Genomic DNA, 18,219 nt, shown 5'->3' with positions numbered 1-18,219 from the left:
GTGTATGAGTGTGTGTATGTGTGTGTGAGAGTGTGTGAGTGTGTATGTGAGTGTGTGAGAGTGTGTGAGAGTGTGTGAGAGTGTGTGAGTGTGTGTGAGTGTGTATGTGAGTGTGTGAGTGTGTATGTGAGTGTGTGAGTGTGTATGTGAGTGTATGTGAGTGTGTATCTGAGTGTGAGAGTGTGTGAGTGTGTGAGAGTGTGAGAGTGTGTGAGTGTGAGAGTGTGGGAGTGTGTGAGTGTGTGAGAGTGTGTGAGTGTGAGAGTGTGTATGTGGGAGTGTGTATGAGAGTGTGTGAGTGTGTGTGAGTGTGTGTGAGTGTGAGAGTGTGTGAGTGTGTGTGAGCGTGTATGTGAGAGTGTGTATGAGTGTGTGTATGTGTGATGAGAGTGTGTGTGTGTATGTGAGTGTGTGAGAGTGTGTGAGTGTGTGTGTGAGTGTATGTGAGAGTGTGAGTGTGTGTGAGTGTGTATGTGAGTGTGTGTGTTTATGTGAGTGTGTATGTGAGTGTATGATTGAGCGTTTGTGTGTGAGTGTATGTGAGTGTGTGTGTATGTGAGTGTGTGTGAATGAGTGTGTGTGAATGAGTGTGTGTGTGAGTGTATGTGAGTGTGTGTGAGTGAGTATGTGTGAGTGAGGGTGTGTGAATGTGTATGGGTGAGTGGTGGGGAGCGGTAGTGTAGTGGTTAGCGCGCTGCGCTACGAACTTGGCGATCCGAATTTGATTCCCACTCACGGCCAAAATCAGTACTCAAATGAGTACCTGGTGCCATTGTTAAAACATCGCCACTGGGAAGACAAAGGCGGCCGGGCGTGGTGTTGGCCACCCACCCCCTCGTGTGCCGTTCTGGCCTTCATAGGCGCTCGCTAACAGCACTTGCTCCAACAGTCTGTTAAATCTTAGTTTTTTTTGCGTGTGTGATGGTGGTGGTTGTAGTATTGGTGCTTATGACCCACCCATGTGATTCACACCACTACCCCCATAGCCCCACCCTCTCCTGCACAACAGCCCCCCACCGCCATACAACAGCTGCTTCCCCGTCACCACCACCACCACCAACAGCCCCACACTCACCACCAACAGCCCCACACTCACCACCAACAGCCCCACACTCACCACCAACAGCCCCACACTCACCACCACCACCAACAGCCCCACACTCACCACCACCCCAACAGCCCCACACTCACCACCACAAGACAAAGGTCGCCACGTGTAGCCTCAACAGACTGTCGGGGCAAGTGCTGCGAGTAGCACCTATGAAGGCCGATACGGCACCACGCCCGTCCGCCTTTGTCTCCCCAGTGGCGACCTTAACACATCGCAGCAGGGACCAACTCGAGGCTTTGTCGACCTAGAGAGGACATCTGAACCCAGGACCGGTGCTGATGTTCGTCACCGTGTTATTGGCCGTGACCACCGCCACTCATGGGGTGAAGGCGGAAAGCAGCAAGCACTCATTTGAGGCTGGGCCGACCGTGAATGGCGACACGGTGGCGAGGAGATGTTAACTACCTCGCCTGGTATGCAAGAGGTCGTGGGTTCGAACCCGACCCTGACGCCTGCTGCTGTGTATTTGGAGTTTGCGTGTCTCTCTCTCTCTCATCATCATCACGATGGCTATGAGATGTTAACTACCTCGCCTGGTATACAGGAAGTCATGGGTTCGGTCCCGATCCTGACGCCTGCTGCTGTGTATTTGGAGTGTGCGTGTCTCTCTCTCATCATCATCACGATGGCTATGAGATGTTAACTACATCGCCTGGTATACAGGAAGTCGTGGGTTCGTTCCCGACCCTGCGCCTGCTGCTGTGTATTTGGAGTTTGCGGTGTCTCTCTCTCTCCCAGTGGTTGCGTGGATTTTTATCCGGGTTCCTCCGGTTTTCCCCTCCACTTTAGAATGAACGTCACGCGTTTAGAGCATTTGGCCGCTATAAAATTCCACACGACGATAAAGCCACCTCGTTGGGCTTTCATTTGCGATAGCCAGATCGCCTGTGAAAGAGATCTGTGCAGCTCAGTGTTGGCCTCACAGGTGAAATAAAAGAACGTGGAATTGCCGGGTTCGTAGCGCAGCGCGCTCACCACTAACACCACCGCTCCCCGTAGCAACAACAACAACGACCGCGTTTCGCCACAAAGTGGCCGTGACGTCACCACGACGCTTGTGCCAGGCCATGTGCACATTGAGGCCACGTGAAGTGTCGAACGCCCGCTGGCAGGAGGTCACGGGGCAGACCCAGGTGCCACGGGTCGACTGACTGAGATGACCGAGACGACTGGCTGATGCACCACCTGTGTCCCCCTACTGTGCCAACCTGCTGTGCTTTAACCACCCGGCGCTCCGCTCGTTGTTGTGAGCGTCGCTCCTCCGCTCCCCACGGACACAGACTCACCACCACTAGCAGCATCATCATCAACAGCAGCAGCAGCAGCAGTGGGTAGTAGCGGAGGTCATCTTCACAGCTCACTCTCAATCACGGTGAGCCTTTCGCTGGGCAGCCAGCCAAGCGGTAGCCTTGGCAAGGGCCACGTCCTTGCGCTTTCATAAATAACCGCTGAGCTGGGCTCAATACAATTACGGGTGGCGAAGAACGTCTTACAAATTTAACGCGGCCCGCGCGGGAGAGCTGCACAGCGCTCATCAGTCGCACTCTCTCTCTCTCTCTCACTCTCTCTCTCTCTCACACTCTCTCCGCTCTTCATTTCCTGCCGGACTCGACGGGAATATTTACCGCAGAAATTTGATTACTGCGCTGCGTTTCGAGAGAGTTGTAGTGAGAGAGAGAGAGTTTGGGAGAAAATTGATTGATGCGAGAGCGAGTGGGAGAGAGAGAGGAGTGGGGTGGGGGGGGGAGAGCGAACTCGAGGAGAGAGAGGGAGAGAGATCGAGAGTGGGAGAGAGGGCAGAGGGAGAGAGAGAGAGGCAGAGAGAGAGAGAGAGGCATAGAGAGCGGAGTCTATTTGATTAGGGCTCTAGGAGCCACAGCTGAGCCGCCACCAATTTATTAACAAAAAAGATACGGACAGCGTTCACGCCACGCAACCGGCATTAGCCAAACAACAGCCCCAAGGACGAGAAATCACTGGGCTGGGATTACGCAGCAGCAGCAGCAGCATCACACCACCACCACCACCACCATGGCGAAAACCCGACAGGACTCTCCTGATAAAGAGTCTCGAGATTCGGTGAGGCTTTCATGGATCAACAAGGAGAATATACTACCACCACCGCGATCCCCATCACCACTACCGTCACCACTACGGCCACCATCACCACCATCATCACCATCATCACCACCATCATCACCATCATTATCACCATCATCAAAGACAAAAATGCCCCGTATAGCCTTAACAGACTGTTAGGGCAAGTGCTGTTAGCGAGCACCTATGAAGGTCGGCACAGCACACGAGGGGGTGGGTGGCCAGCACCATGCCCGGCCGCCTTTGTCTCCCCAGTGGCGATGTCTACACACTGCACCAGGTAATCATTTGAAGCTGAGTCGACCTAGGGGAGGCCCAGTACCGGTTCAAATAATCTACACTACCGAACCCCTCGAGCGGTAGTGGAGTCACCGCCACCATCACCACCATCGCCACAACCATCACCACCACCACAGCCACCACCTTCACCACCACCGCCACAACCATCACCATCACCACCACCACCATCACCACCACCATCGCAACCACCACCGCCATCACCACTACCACCACCTTCACCACCACCGCCACAACCATCACCACCACCATCACCACCACCGCAACCACCACCGCCATCACCACCACCGCCATCACCACTACCACCACCTTCACCACCACCACCACCACTACCACCACCTTCACCACCACTACCACCACCTTCACCACCACCGCCACAACCATCACCATCACCACCATCACCACCACCATCACCACCACCACCGCAACCATCACCACCACCATCACCACTACCACCACCTTCACCACCATCGCCACAACCATCACCACCACCATCACCACCACCATCACCACCACCATCACCACCACCGCAACCACCACCGCAACCACCACCGCAACCACCACCACCACTACCACAGCCACCACTTTCACCACCACCGCCACAACCATCACCATCACCACCACAGCCACCACCATCACCACCACCATCACCACCACCACCACCACCGCAACCCCCACGGCCATCAACACCACGTGACACGAGGTCACTATCACAATCAACGAGCAGACGATTCGCCTCCATCACACATTTGTCTCTCCACGTAGAAAAAAAACATTGAATTAGATTTGTTCACTCATCCCATCAGCCTCCTGGGAGTGCGCAATTTCCCCCAGCATTGGTTCTACGCAAGGACAAACCGTGGACCGGTTTCGACATTCAGCGTCTCATCAGCAGGACCAGGCTTGACCTGAACCAATGCTGGTTAACTGCCCAGCTGTTCATAGGCAAGGACCTCTCTCATTTAGACGTTGGCTGTGGGCAGGAGGTGCTGAGGTGTGTGGGGGAGGAGGAGGGCGGTGTGGGGGCGATACAAGTGGGAAGTCTGTTCATCGCGAGCTTCCGGGGCTAACCACGGCCCACTGCCACCGTCCTGCCGAGCCACCAGATGTTATTGGCAAGAGCCCTGCCCATAAACCATGGACCACCCCCTCCACCCCCACGCCGTTCAACGCGTTCGCCCTCTCTAATCACAGTTCACTCGTCACACTTGCGAACAGATAGATACCTCACCCATCTCTCACAGCCCCAGTGTCACGACTATACTCTTCCGAATAGAAGCTGGCCCGGTCGGGTCCAAGAGTGGCCGAGGGGTTCGTGAAGGATGCTAATGCGCAGTTGGAGGCAGTCGGCCTCCAGCAACAACGCTCGCAACAACGAGCGGAGCGCTACGCGGATACAACGCAGAGAGTGTGGTGCAGTGGGGAGCACAGGTGGTGCATCTGCCAGTCATCTCAGTCAGTCAACCCATGGCACCCAGATCTGTCTTATGACCTCCTGCCAGTGGGCCTTCAAATGCACCTAGCATGGCACAAACGCCATGGGTTCTGTTGGTGGCGGCAGCGCTGTTGCCACTCTCACCGCCACCACTACCACCGCCACCACTATCACCGCCACCACTATCACCGCCACCACTACCACCGCCACCACTACCACCGCCACCACTACCACCGCCACGGCTAACACCACCGCCCGGATTAGAAACACACGCTTAGGTTATTTGGCTGCTACTTTTTAATTCCCACGCTGTGATGACGACGACGACGATGACGACGAGGATGCCATCAGCAGCCACTGCGACGAGGAGCAATCATGACAAGAGTGTGGGCCAGGTCCCCCGTCTGATACGAGAGTACCGCCAATAGCTGGGTAGCGCCTTTTACCTGGTCAATGAATGAGTAAATAAGCGAGGAGATGTTCTGGCCTGTTTGGCTGTGTCGTGGTGATGTGCAGCTCGTGCCAGGTGGTCGTGGTGGTGGCGGTGGCTGGGAGGGGGGAGTGGGGGGAGGGGGCAGTGACGGACTGGGACTAGAAAATCGGCTCCGTCATTTTGTAAACACGGCGGGGCCCAAATTTCCGTGCGAACCACGCCGGCCCCGTTGGGGGCTGGGTCCAAAAACACAAATGGGGCCGGTGAGGAGGAATATTTGGGGCTGCTGAATGTGTGGGGACTTGATGCCAACCGGGAGTGCAAATAAGCAAAGAAGTGTACACGTTAGAGTCATGACATGTCTTTGCATGAATAAAACGTATTTTTTTTTTACTTTCCAATTTCCCCACACAGACTGTCTCGCCGGCCCTCGGAATGGACCGGCCCCGCCGTGCATTTACCCTCTGGACTGCTACCCTATGCCCCGTTGCGGGCCCGAGTGGGGGTTGTGTGGTGGTGGTGGGGGCTCACGTCTGGGTACTCCTTGGTGGGGATGTAGAGCTTCTGCTGCAGGGTCACCACAGCCCCCTCGGGCTCGGGTAGCTCGGGCCGGCCCCCACCTCCTGCGCCCCCACCGGCGCCGCCGCTCAGCGACTCCACGTACATGTCCTTGCGCACGCGGCTGATTTCTGCGGTGACAGGGAGAGGCGAATGGAACCGTCAGGGCGTTCACAGAACTACGGAACATTTTTTAACTCCAGACGAGATATATTTATTTTATTTAACCAAGTAAGGGCCCCCACTGAGCTGTTAGCTTCTTTGTCAGGAGCGACCTGTCCACAAATGATCGCTCAACCCCAGTGGCGCAATGTGTCGCGTGGACAATTTTCGGCAGCCAAATACGGTTAGCGCGTGTCGATGTTGATTTTAAATGTGGAGCGAAAAAACCGGAGGGCCCGGAGAAAAATCCGCGCAACCACGGGGAGAGACGCAAACTCCAAATATACAGCAGCAGGCGTCAGGGTCGCGATCGAACCCACGAACCTCCCGTCTACCAGGCGAGGTAGTTAATATCTCGTGTGTGACGTGTGTCTCGACACACACACGATCGAGGACACACACACGATCGAGGACACACACACGTGACGCACACACACGGGATACACACACACACACACGTGACGCACACACACGAGACACACACTCACGGGACACACACACACGGGACACACACACACACGTGACACACACACACGGAACACTCACACACGGGACACACACACACGGAACACACACACGGGACACACACTCACGGGACACACACACGGGATACACACACACACGTGACACACACACACGGGACACACACGCACACACACATACGGGACACACACACACGAAACACACACGGGGCACACACACACACGTGACGCACAAACACGGGACACACACACACGAACACACACACGAACACACACACACGGAACGCACACACACGGAACGCACACACGGAACACACACACACACGGTACGCACACACACACGGAACACTCACACACGGGACACACACACACGGAACACACACACGGAACACACACACGAACACACACACACGGGACACACACACACGGAACACACACACACACGGGACACACACACACGGAACGCACACACACGGAACACTCACACACGGGACACACACACACACGGAACGCACACACACACGGGGCACACACACACGGGACACACACACACACGGGACACTCACACACACACGGAACGCACACACACACGGAACACTCACACACGGGACACACACACACACGGAACACACACACACGGGACACACACACACACGGAACGCACACACACACGGAACACTCACACACGGGACACACACACACACGGAACGCACACACACACGGGGCACACACACACGGGACACACACACACACACGGGACACTCACACACACACGGAACGCACACACACACGGAACACTCACACACGGGACACACGGAACGCACACACACACGGGGCACACACACACGGGACACACACACACACGGGACACACACACACACGGAACGCACACACACACGGAACACACACACACGGGACATGTGTGCGAGCTCTGTAATTTCGCTGTCACGTTTGTCAGGCGCCGTGAAAGAGCGGCACGGGGAGAGAGAGAAGAGAATCAGCAAATCGAGCACGCGTCCTATCACAAAGGCGCGCGTAAAAGATCCCCCGTATAGCCTCAACAGACTGTTGGGGCAAGTGCCCTTGGCGAGGGAGTGGGTGGCCAGCACCACGCCCGACCGCCTTCGTCTCCCGAGTGGCGGCGATGTTTACTACACAGCCCACCGGGGGTGGTACTCATTTGAGGCCGTGTCGACGTGGACTCAGGAGAGAGCGGGAGCGGAGGGAACGCGCGTATCTCTCACAAAGGCACTGTCACCACCCCCCCCCACTGTCACTACCTCCCCCACCGTCACCCCCCCACCGTCACCCCCCCACTCTCACCCCCCCCCCCCGTCAGCGCGCGACGAGTCCCAGAGAGGTGTGGAATAGAGGGGGACACGTGAGAGGAGGGGGCGGGAATGACGACGATGATGACGATGATGAGGCAGGAGGGACGGGAGGAGAGATACAGGGGGGCGGGGGGGGGATTAAGGAAGGGAGGGAGGGAGGAGAGGGAGAGATAGACGGGGGGGGCAGGGAGACTAAGAGGGAGAGAGATGCATTATATCTCATTAATATTCCGACGGGCTCCGCGCGTTTACACGCACGCACACAAACTCACGGCGCCTCCAATTAACCCCGGCGGCAGCAGCAGCAGCAGCAACAGCAACAACAACAGCAGCAGCAGCAACAACAACAACAGCAGTCGCAGCGACAACAGCAGTCGGACTGAACGTGAGCGCTCGGGATAATGAAGCAAAAGTTTAAATAGAAATGACTCTCCACACAGCCATCCCGCTCCCCCCCACTCCTCACTCCAGGACAGGGAGGTGAGCGGGTGATCACCGTGGGGAGCGGTGGCGCAGCGGTTAGCGCACCGCGCTACAAACCCGGCGAAACCGAATTTCGATTCCCGCTCACGGCCACCAACACCCGAGTTAATGATCTAAACCGGGCCTGGGCCTCCCCTAGGTCGACTCAGCCTCGAACGGGTAACCTGGTGCGGTGTGTCGTAAACACCGCCACTGGGGGAGACAAAGGCGGTGCTGGCCACCCACCCGCTCGTGATACCGTGCCGGCCTCCATAGGGGCTACTCGCGAACAGCACTTGCCCCGAAAGTACGTTAAGGCTATCGCGGTGACATTTGTCTTTGTGTTGGTGAATCTGTGAGAAATGGAAGAAAAAAAATCACCCCCCCCCCCTCCACCTCTGCCTAGCCCCCCCCCGCCGCCCCTAATCGCACCCACAGCCACGCGCAGAGTCGTGAATATTCATGAGGGGGTGGCGGGGGCGGGGCGTCGTGGGGTGTGTGTGGGGGGGGGTTCCTTCATCTGTTGAGGCGAATCTGAGTCTCTGTGTCGTCACGTGAAGTGGCTGCGGCTGCTCGCCCACGCGAGTCCCCCCCCCCTCCCCCACCCCCCAGTATCAGCGCTGGTAGATCGGCGGCGCTGATGAATCTCGCGGTGTCACCCAGGAGCACGGGGGGGGGAGGGGAGGCATAGGGGAGAGAGGGAGATCCACCGACGTGGAAGCCGCTCCTCAAAGCATCGCCACTGGGGAGACAAAGGCGGCCGGGCGTGGTGCTGGCCACCCACCCCCTCGTGCGCCGTGCCGGCCTTCATAGGGTGCTACTCGCTGACAGCACTTGCCCCAACAGTCTGTTGAGGTTACATGGGGGGGGGGGATATTTGTCTTTTGTTGAGTGAGCGAGTGGGGAGCAGTAGCCGTAGCGCCTTGCGTACCGAGCCCAACGACCCGAGTTCGACCCCAGTCCACGGCGAACACCAATGACGCTGATCTAAACCAGGCCTCCCCTAGTCCGCTGATTTCACCAGAATAAGCGTGTTGTATTGGGGCGGTGCGTAAACATCGCCATGAGGGAGACAAAGGCGGCCGGGCGTTGTGCTGGCCACCCACCGCATTGTGCGCCGTGTCGGCCTAAATAGGTGCTACTCGCTAACAGCACTTGCCCCGACAGTCTGTTGAGGTTACGTGGGCGATCTTTGTCTTTGTGTGTGAGTGCGCGTGTGTGGGTGTCCGAGTCAGTGTGCGTACGTGTGAGTGAGTGTGGCCCCAGAGTGCACCCAGCCTGGCACAAGCACCGTGGTGACGCGACCGCCACTTAGTGGCGAACGACGGTCGCTGTGATTGTGAGCGAGCGCGCGATGATCACCCATGAGGTTGTGCGCAGTGGTGGTGACTGCGGGCTACGGCGTTTTCAACACAACTCAGACACCAGCCCCGGGCCGCGCCACTGTTGGCCCCGTGCTGGCCCCGTGCTGGCCTCGTCCGGGCCCGTGCCGGCCCCGTGCCGGTCCCGTGCCGGCCCCGTGCCGGCCCCGTGCCGGCCCCATGTGGTGTGGCTATTTAAGACCGGGAGCAAGTGAGGGCTTTACCATTCTGGCGAATTGCCCGATGATGCTGGATGTAATTACCAGCGAAACGTCGTACTCAAACTGTAAATGTTGTGGATTCACTTTTCAACACACCGGTGGGCTAAAGTAGTGAACTATTTGTCTTTGGTCAACGTGACACTGAACGTGTGAAGGGGCTCTGAGCTACCGCTGCGGTATTTTCATGGCAAGGACAACCCTCTTCCACCGTCATCGGCATGGGGACTCGACCCGTTCAATGTGTGTGAATGTAGCGGCACGGCTCTGGTTTTGTAGTTGGAAAAAAAACACAACCCGAGCTGCACCGAGCTAACGCAACGTAATTATAGTAACGTTGTCAACTCGTAACGCTCCGCCGCTGCACAGTATTTGATCATTGCAATCCCAGAGAGAGGACGGCTTCGTCGCGATGTTTGCACACCGTACCAGGTACTAATTTGAGGCTGAGTCGACCTAAGGGAGACCCAGAACCGGTTCAGACCACCAAAGACAAATATCCTCTGTGAAGCCTTAACAGACTGTCGGGCAAGTGCTGTTAGCGAGCACCTATGAAGCCCGGGACGGCACAAGATTAGGTGGGTGGCCAACACCACGCCAGACCGCCTTTGTCTCCCCAGTGGCGATGTTTGCACACTGCACAAGCTACTCATATGAGGCTGAGTCGACCAAGGGGAGGCCCCACCGCCACCCACGCCGCGGCTCCATTGAATCCTGTCGCGTACCCACGGGCCAACCAAAAACGCGTGCCGCTCCGGGTGGATCTCGGCACGGCCTGGCACCGCTCAATTACCCAGCCCGCCGCTTCACGCCATGTGGGAGACTGCCCCTCCCCTCCCCTCACCACCACCACCCCCCTCCCCGTGCGCCCCCCCCCTCTCTTCACGCAGCCGGAGGGGAGAGGTTTCTCGTAACAGCGTTTGATGCCTGTCCCATCGCGTCGCCGTCGTGTGAGATCAGCGGTGGCCTCGGAGCGAGACGCGGGATGACTCTTGCGATGTTCAGCCCGCGGGTTAATGACACTGCAAGTTCTGATCATTTCCACTCCCCCACTCCCCCCCCCACACGCAATGTTTCGTCGATGGGGGTAATGTCCACTCAGCTACCCCAACACAACCACGTTGCATTATGGTGGAATAAACGGACGACTCCGCTCGGCTACGCCAACACAACCACGCGAACTCTGATGGGACAAGAGGAACACTCCACTAAGCTGCCCAACCCGCATGCCGTGAAGGAGCGGCTCACGACATTGGACGCACAATTGCTGCCGCCCGTTTGCTCGATTCAAACCCAACAGGGATGACGAGGCGGAGGAGGACATCGCCAGAGCCCTCATTGGTTCAGCGCAATCAAAACTCTGGACCGGTTTCGACGTTCAGGTGTCTCATCAGCAGAGCCAATGATGGTCAGCTGGCAGACGTCCATAGGCTAGGACCTCTCCCTGCCAGACGCCGGCTTCGGTTGGATGCAAAATCTCGCACTCCATTGGATGGCCATGCTTGGCACAGAGGCCCGTGCATGAAGTGAACATTGATGGGGTGCTCGGTTCAGTGGGTGACTGGTTATACGGGAAGCCCGCCTATTCCACCATCTGCTCTTAGACTCACACAGACCCACAGAGACCTATAAATTCATATAGAGACCCGCGCATGGAGAACTGTAAAGTCAAACAGAGGCACACATAGACCCATAGACTCACAGGGAGCCGCAGACACGTACGCACATACATCCACGCAGAGGCCCATAGACTCGCATGAAGATACAATGACTCACATAGAGACCTCTCGAGAATCACGCAGACACCCAGAGACTCACATAGAGACCCACAGAGACTCACACAGAGACCCGTAGACTCACGTAGAGACCCACAGAGACTCACACAGAGACCCATAGACTCACATAGAGACCCACAGAGACTCACACAGAGGCCCACATACTCACATAGAGACCCACAGAGACTCACACAGAGACCCACAGACTCACGTAGAGACTCATAGACTCACATAGAGACCCACAGACTCAAGTAGAGACCCACAGAAACTCACACAGAGACCCGTAGACTCACGTAGAGACCCACAGAGACTCACACAGAGACCATAGACTCACATAGAGACCCACAGAGACTCACACAGAGACCCATAGACTCACATAGAGACCCACAGAGACTCACACAGAGACCCATAGACTCACATAGAGACCCACAGAGACTCACACAGAGGCCCACAGACTCACATAGAGACCCACAGAGACTCACACAGAGACCCACAGACTCACGTAGAGACCCATAGACTCACATAGAGACCCACAGACTCAAGTAGAGACCCACAGAGACTCACACAGAGATCCGTAGACTCACGTAGAGACCCACAGAGACTCACACAGAGAACCACAGACTTACATAGAGACCCACAGAGACTCACACAGAGACCCACAGACTCACGTAGAGACCCATAGACTCACACAGAGACCCACAGACTCACGTAGAGACCCATAGACTCACACAGAGATCCGTAGACTCACGTAGAGACCCACAGAGACTCACACAGAGACCCACAGACTTACATAGAGACCCACAGAAACTCACACAGAGACCCACAGACTCACGTCGAGACCCACAGAGATTCACACAGAGACCCATAGACTCACACAGAGACCCATAGACTCATATAGAGACCCGCAGAGACTCACACAGAGACCCGTAGACTCACGTAGAGACCCACAGAGACTCACACAGAGACCCATAGACTCACAGAGACCCACAGAGACTGACACAGAGACCATAGACTCACATAGAGAGCCACAGACTCACATAGAGACCCACAGAGACTCACACAGAGACCCATAGACTCACATAGAGGCCCACAGAGAATCACACAGAGGCCCATAGATTCACATAGAGACCCATAGACTCACGTAGAGACCCACAGAGACTCACACAGAGACCCACAGACTCACGTAGAGACCCACAGAGACTCATACAGAGACCCACAGACTCACGTAGAGACCCACAGAGACTCACACAGAGATCCACAGAGACTCACACAGAGACCCATAGACTCACGTAGAGACCCACAGAGACTCACACAGAGCCCCATAGATCTGCCCTCAGGCTCCCACCATCCGCGTCTAAGATCGTTGTCCTCCACATGGTCGCTGGATGCATGGGGACCGTTCCACTGCCCGTCTCTACGTGAGTCTATAGTAATTATCATAATAAGTATCATAATAATAATTATCATAATAATAATGCCGCTCGATGTTGTCTCAGTCAACGAGTCCCGGCCAACGGCACCGCGCACCCCCCAGAAGGCGACGGTCCCTCCAGAGTCCGATGTCGTCGTTGTCTCATGGACGACTCGCTCGGAGCGATGGGAATGCAACGTCCTTGTCGGTGTGACGCACCGACGCGGGGGGGACGGGGGGGGAGGGAGGTGGTGGTAGGGGCCGGGGGGGGGGGGGGCAACGCCAGAGCCGGGGAGTCGCGCGCTCACGAGGGCGAGTGATCTCTGCTTCGTGCCAGTCGCAGTGCCCACTCCACCGGCTCCGATCCCACCCACCACTGACAGCAACGCTGCCCTCTGCTCACCCAGTCGGGGGTCTCTCGCGGCCTCCACAGCACACCGCCACGGTGTGCTGTGGAGGCCGCGGTGGGCGACAGGACGCTGCGCTCCCGGGTCCGCGTCCGGGCGGTATCATCCATCAGCGCGAGCGGCGCTTAAACTCCAACGCCGCGCGCATTAAACATTTACGTGTTACATTTCATTATTATTATTATTCGCGCGCTGCGATTTTTTCTCGCGAGAATGGTGTGTTTCTATATATATTTATTTTAACAATTTATACGGGGGAGGCGGTGGGGGGGGTAGTGTTTTAATAAAAACGTTGTTCCCCGTATAATATTCATGAGGCCGATAGATCCTGACGAGCGCGGCTCGACTGGAGCACGCGTGCGGCTTCCTAGCGGCGACGGGACCCGCCTGGGGGGAGGGGCGGGGGGGGGGGGTTGAGGCATCTTTGGGAGAGGAAGCTGAGGGAGGAGGAGGGAATGAGGAATATGAGGAGGAGGAGGGGTTGATGAGGAATGCGGGGAAGGTTGTGAATACAGGAATTAATCCTCATTCACTCGCTTCATAATTCATCACACCCGTCTCTTCCTCCATCCTTACTCTTCCTTCACTTCCACATTCAGCATCTAATTTTCAACCATTCAATTGAATTCAATCGCGTTGCCCTCCACGCCCCTCCCTCCCTCCCTCCCTCCGTCCCCCTGCCTATTAATCCTTTCCTCCCCCCGTTCCGCTGTCCCTGCCACTCTGCATGAGAGAGCGAGAGAGCGAGCGAGCCTCTCTCTCTCTCACTCGCTGTGCGCACGCAGCGACTGAGTGAAGCTCTGTAATCATTTCTGATTGCACCCCTGGAGTGGCGCCCAGGGAGAGAGAGGTGGTGGTGGTGGTGGCGGGAGGAGGAGATGGAGAGAGAGAGAGGGAGAGAGATGGAGAGAGAGAGATGGAGAGAGAGCGTGCCGGCCTTCAAGGAGCAGTGGGCGCTGGAGGAGGGCCGTGCGCTCGGTGGCAGATGACGGTAGAGAGTTCTGTGCGTGCAGATTGTGAGGTACCCGTCGGAGGCCGCAGGACTGCGAGGAGAGGCTGGGTGCAGATGCAGCACTTGTCGTAGTAAAAAAAAAAAACTTAAAAATATTACATAGAAAACAGGGGGAACATAGACAAAGAGTAGGGAGAGAGGGGGTAGAGAGAGGGGGTAGAGAGAGGGGATAGAGAGAGAGGGGGGGGGTAGAGAGAGGGGGTAGAGAGAGAGAGAGGGAAGGGGTAAGAAGGAGGAGAGCAGAGCGGGAAATATTTCATTTAAAAGGGGGGGGGGGGACATAAAGCAAAGCATTGAAAAAAACAAAACCCCGAAATGATGAACGAAGCAAATTGCCGACTACACCGAGCATCTTCTTGTTTCCTCTGATCGTAAAAAAAAGAGACGGAGAGAGAGATGTAGAGGGATGGAGACGGAGGGAAAGAGAGAGAGTTGGACAGAGAGAAGGGGAGCCCGGAGAAGGCTCCGCGTGGCTCATCGGAAACGGAGGACGATCTAAAGGCGGAATGGCAGCTAAAGGAGGGAACAGGGCCGGGGACGTCCACCACCGCGAGGAGATGGAGCGATGGTGAACCCCGCTCGTGTGCAGCTGCTCGGTGGCTCGGGGAGGCTGGTGGGATGCCTTCATCGAGCAGTGGATTGACCACGGCTGATGACGGCGACGACGATGATGATGATGATGACAAAACCAGATGCGATGCCAGCAAACGGCGCTCAGAGACACGTGATGCTACACCCCCCCCCACCCCACGCCTGCTCTCCCACCGCTAACAGCTATTGACGGGGGCGTTATTCTTCCCGCAGAGACGGGCGCATCTGACAGCCCAAACACAGGCCGGGCTGTCATGTCTGCCGTGTCACGGCGACTGATAAGAGGACGTGACGCCACTCACCCTCACCCGGTCCCCCCTCGCTCCCTCCCCGCGTCTTCTCCTCCTCCCCTCCCCCCTCCCCGTGTCTCTCACGTCCTCCTCCTCTTCCTCCTCCTACTCTTATTTCTTCCCATCTTCCTCCTCCTCTATCTCCTTCTCCTCCTCGTGTATCTAATGTCTTCCCCATCTTAGTCCTGCTTCTTCCTCTCATCCTCCCCCTCCTGTCTCCTCCTCCTCCTCCCCATCTCCCCGCTCCTCCTCCCCCTACCTCGTCCGCAGTCCCCAACCTCCCCAAACATTCTAGGAGCTTGGGTTAAAAAAAGAAACCGACCCCGATGGACAATGCATGCGTCTGTGTAGCTATGCAGGTGGTGTGTGTGTGTGCCTGTGTGTGCTACACTTGCTCTTACAGGCTGTTGTACGTTGCCAACCGCGCTAATCGGAGGTGTTAAGACTATACGGGGGACCTTTGTACAAGCGGTATAAGCGGTAGTGTCGTGATGAGCGCACTGCGCCAAGAACCCTACGACCCGAGTTCGATTCCTATCCATTCCCATCATGTAAATGCAACAAATGTAATACCGATTAATCGATGATCTGACTCATCGAATCGCGACAAACGTCACACTCTCGTGCACCCAAACCCACGTGACTAAAGGGATTCTTATTGTCTCATCACAATCAGCGACACGACCTTGCTCGCGGGAGTTCATGAATCCGGCAGCATCACGAACCAAAACTCCGGATCGCTCTCGACATTCGCCGTCAGCTCAACAGTTTTCGGCCCGAACGCGACATCAACGCTGGCGAGCTGCCAGCTCTTGTTATTTGGCAAGGACCTTCTCTGTTGGACACGGGTCCTGGTTCAAGGCGGGACCCGACGGCAAAAACACGGCACGACCGTTTGCTTTGCTTTGCTGCGGCGGCGGCGGCGGCGCTGGCTATCGCTGCACTCGGGCAGCAGCGAGGGATTGGTGGATCGCAGCACTAATGTTGTGAAACTCCCTTCTACCGTGGGGAGCCGTGCCCCTGGCTCGCCGGGAGAAGGCGGTACGACAAAGTGTGGACTAATCGGCATCCGTTTCCATCTGTACGGGGATAGAGTGTTGTCCCCTCCTCCCTCGTGAACAATAATTATAATAAACACAATTCTTCATTCCTTGGGGGCTAAAGACATCTTAAAATTCAAACTCAGTGTGCAGTTCTCCGAGAAACACAAGTAATAGGGGGAAATCAATCAATCAACAACGTAGATTACGGGCAGATGATGCTGCTCCCTCGCAGATCCCTCCCTCCACGTAAACAACAACACTACTACTACTACTAATATGATATTGCGTTACACATCGCATGGCCTTCATGATCTGGTTTAGGCCCATCCACACACTCTCCCTCACTCTCTCACACTCACCATCACGCTCCCTCACTCAAACAAAGACAAAGATCCCACGTATAGTCTTCACAGACTGTAGGGGCAAGTGCTGTTAGCGAGCAGCACCTACGAAGGCCGGCACGGCACACGAGGGGGTGGGTGGCCAGCACCGCGCCCGGCCGCCTTTGTTTCCCCAGTGGAGATGTTTTTTTACACACCGCACCAGGTACTCATTTGAGGCCGAGCCGACGTAAGGGAGGCTCAGAACTGGTTCAGATAATCTCCACCGCTGTTGGCCGTGAGCATGAATCGAACTCGGGTCACCAAGTTCGTAGCGCAGTGGCGTGCTAACCGCACACTCTCTCAAACACTCTCTCAAACACTCTCTCAAACACTCGCTCACACTCATTCCTCACCACTAACCCAGTCGACGCGGTGCCAGATTGGATTAGTGATGCTCAGAAGGCCTTCCTCCCCTCCCTCCCCTCTCTCCCATCAATGTCGGCTCTGGGAGCCGCTGTTATTATTTTTATTTTTTTATTATCGAGTGTCTGTAGGGATAGAGGCGTTATCTGTTCGAGCACAGCTCTTTTACAAGGGGGGGGGGGGGTAGGGAGGGGGGATGGTGAGCCCCCCCCCTCTGAAGATGAGTTAAGTGCCCCCATAACACTGCATCTCAACTGGGACATTGACGAGGGCCGGGGCAGGGCTGAAGTCGTAAGGTAGCGAGCGCATTGCACAAAATTCGCGGTTCGGTTCTCATGGCCGCTCTGGTTATTACTGCGGTGCGCATTAACCGCTTTGACAAAAAAATAAAACTTAAAATAACGCCACTCGCTGTCTACTTCGCAAACACCAGTGGACGTTAAAGATCCAGTGACGTCATTCTAAGGAGAGTCGGCCATTGTGTGCCAGCGTCACGGTTACGATTTGCCTCCCCCCCCCCACTCCCAAAGAACGTGTACTCAGTTGGGATCACCCAAAGCAGCAACATCGCCCCCTCCAGAGAAACTACCACGGCCTGTGTCTGTGAATCAGAGCAGCGCCTTCCTTCACGGCGAGAGCCTTCGTGTCACACGGGGACAGCTGCCGCTGGGGGTGCCCCGAGGCTAGACCGCACAGCAGAAGCAGCATCGCCCACATCCTGAGAAACGACTGGCAGTGTGGGTTCTCTGCCAATCAGAGCAGCGCGCTGCTGAGCGATGCGCCAATGCCAGATGTGTGCCCTTGGTTTGATGTAGCGTGTGCATCGAGCGAGCAGAGCACGTGGGATGGACAAATCAATGACGTCACGACCGTGCTCGCGACGTCACATTCTATTCCACGAGGGAAACGCCTCGTTGAGAATCCTTCATCCAGCAGTGGATTGGGCAGGGCAGCTGCTGCTGCTGACGACGACGATGAATATGATTTGTAGACGGCA

General features: G+C 56.3%; 1 protein-coding gene across 5 annotated transcripts in view; it reads right to left on the bottom strand.

The window, feature by feature from the left end:
- QKI (QKI, KH domain containing RNA binding) overlaps window positions 1-18,219 on the bottom strand; it is a 149,003-nt gene that overhangs the window by 69,463 nt on the left and 61,321 nt on the right. For all 5 annotated transcript variants that reach the window (XM_032973505.2, XM_032973506.2, XM_032973507.2 and 2 more), the window contains exon 2: window positions 5,905-6,062. In XM_032973505.2, coding sequence (XP_032829396.2) covers window positions 5,905-6,062 — 158 coding nt within the window. The remainder of the gene's footprint in view (window positions 1-5,904; window positions 6,063-18,219) is intronic.

The sequence above is a fragment of the Petromyzon marinus genome, chromosome 51 (assembly GCF_048934315.1).
Source record: "Petromyzon marinus isolate PM22_M1 ecotype Great Lakes invasive population chromosome 51, UKy_Petmar_22M1.pri1.0, whole genome shotgun sequence".
Classification (NCBI taxonomy): Eukaryota; Metazoa; Chordata; class Hyperoartia; order Petromyzontiformes; family Petromyzontidae; genus Petromyzon; species Petromyzon marinus.
Note: the sequence above shows the minus strand (reverse complement) of the source record. Positions and strands in the feature narration are given on the sequence as shown.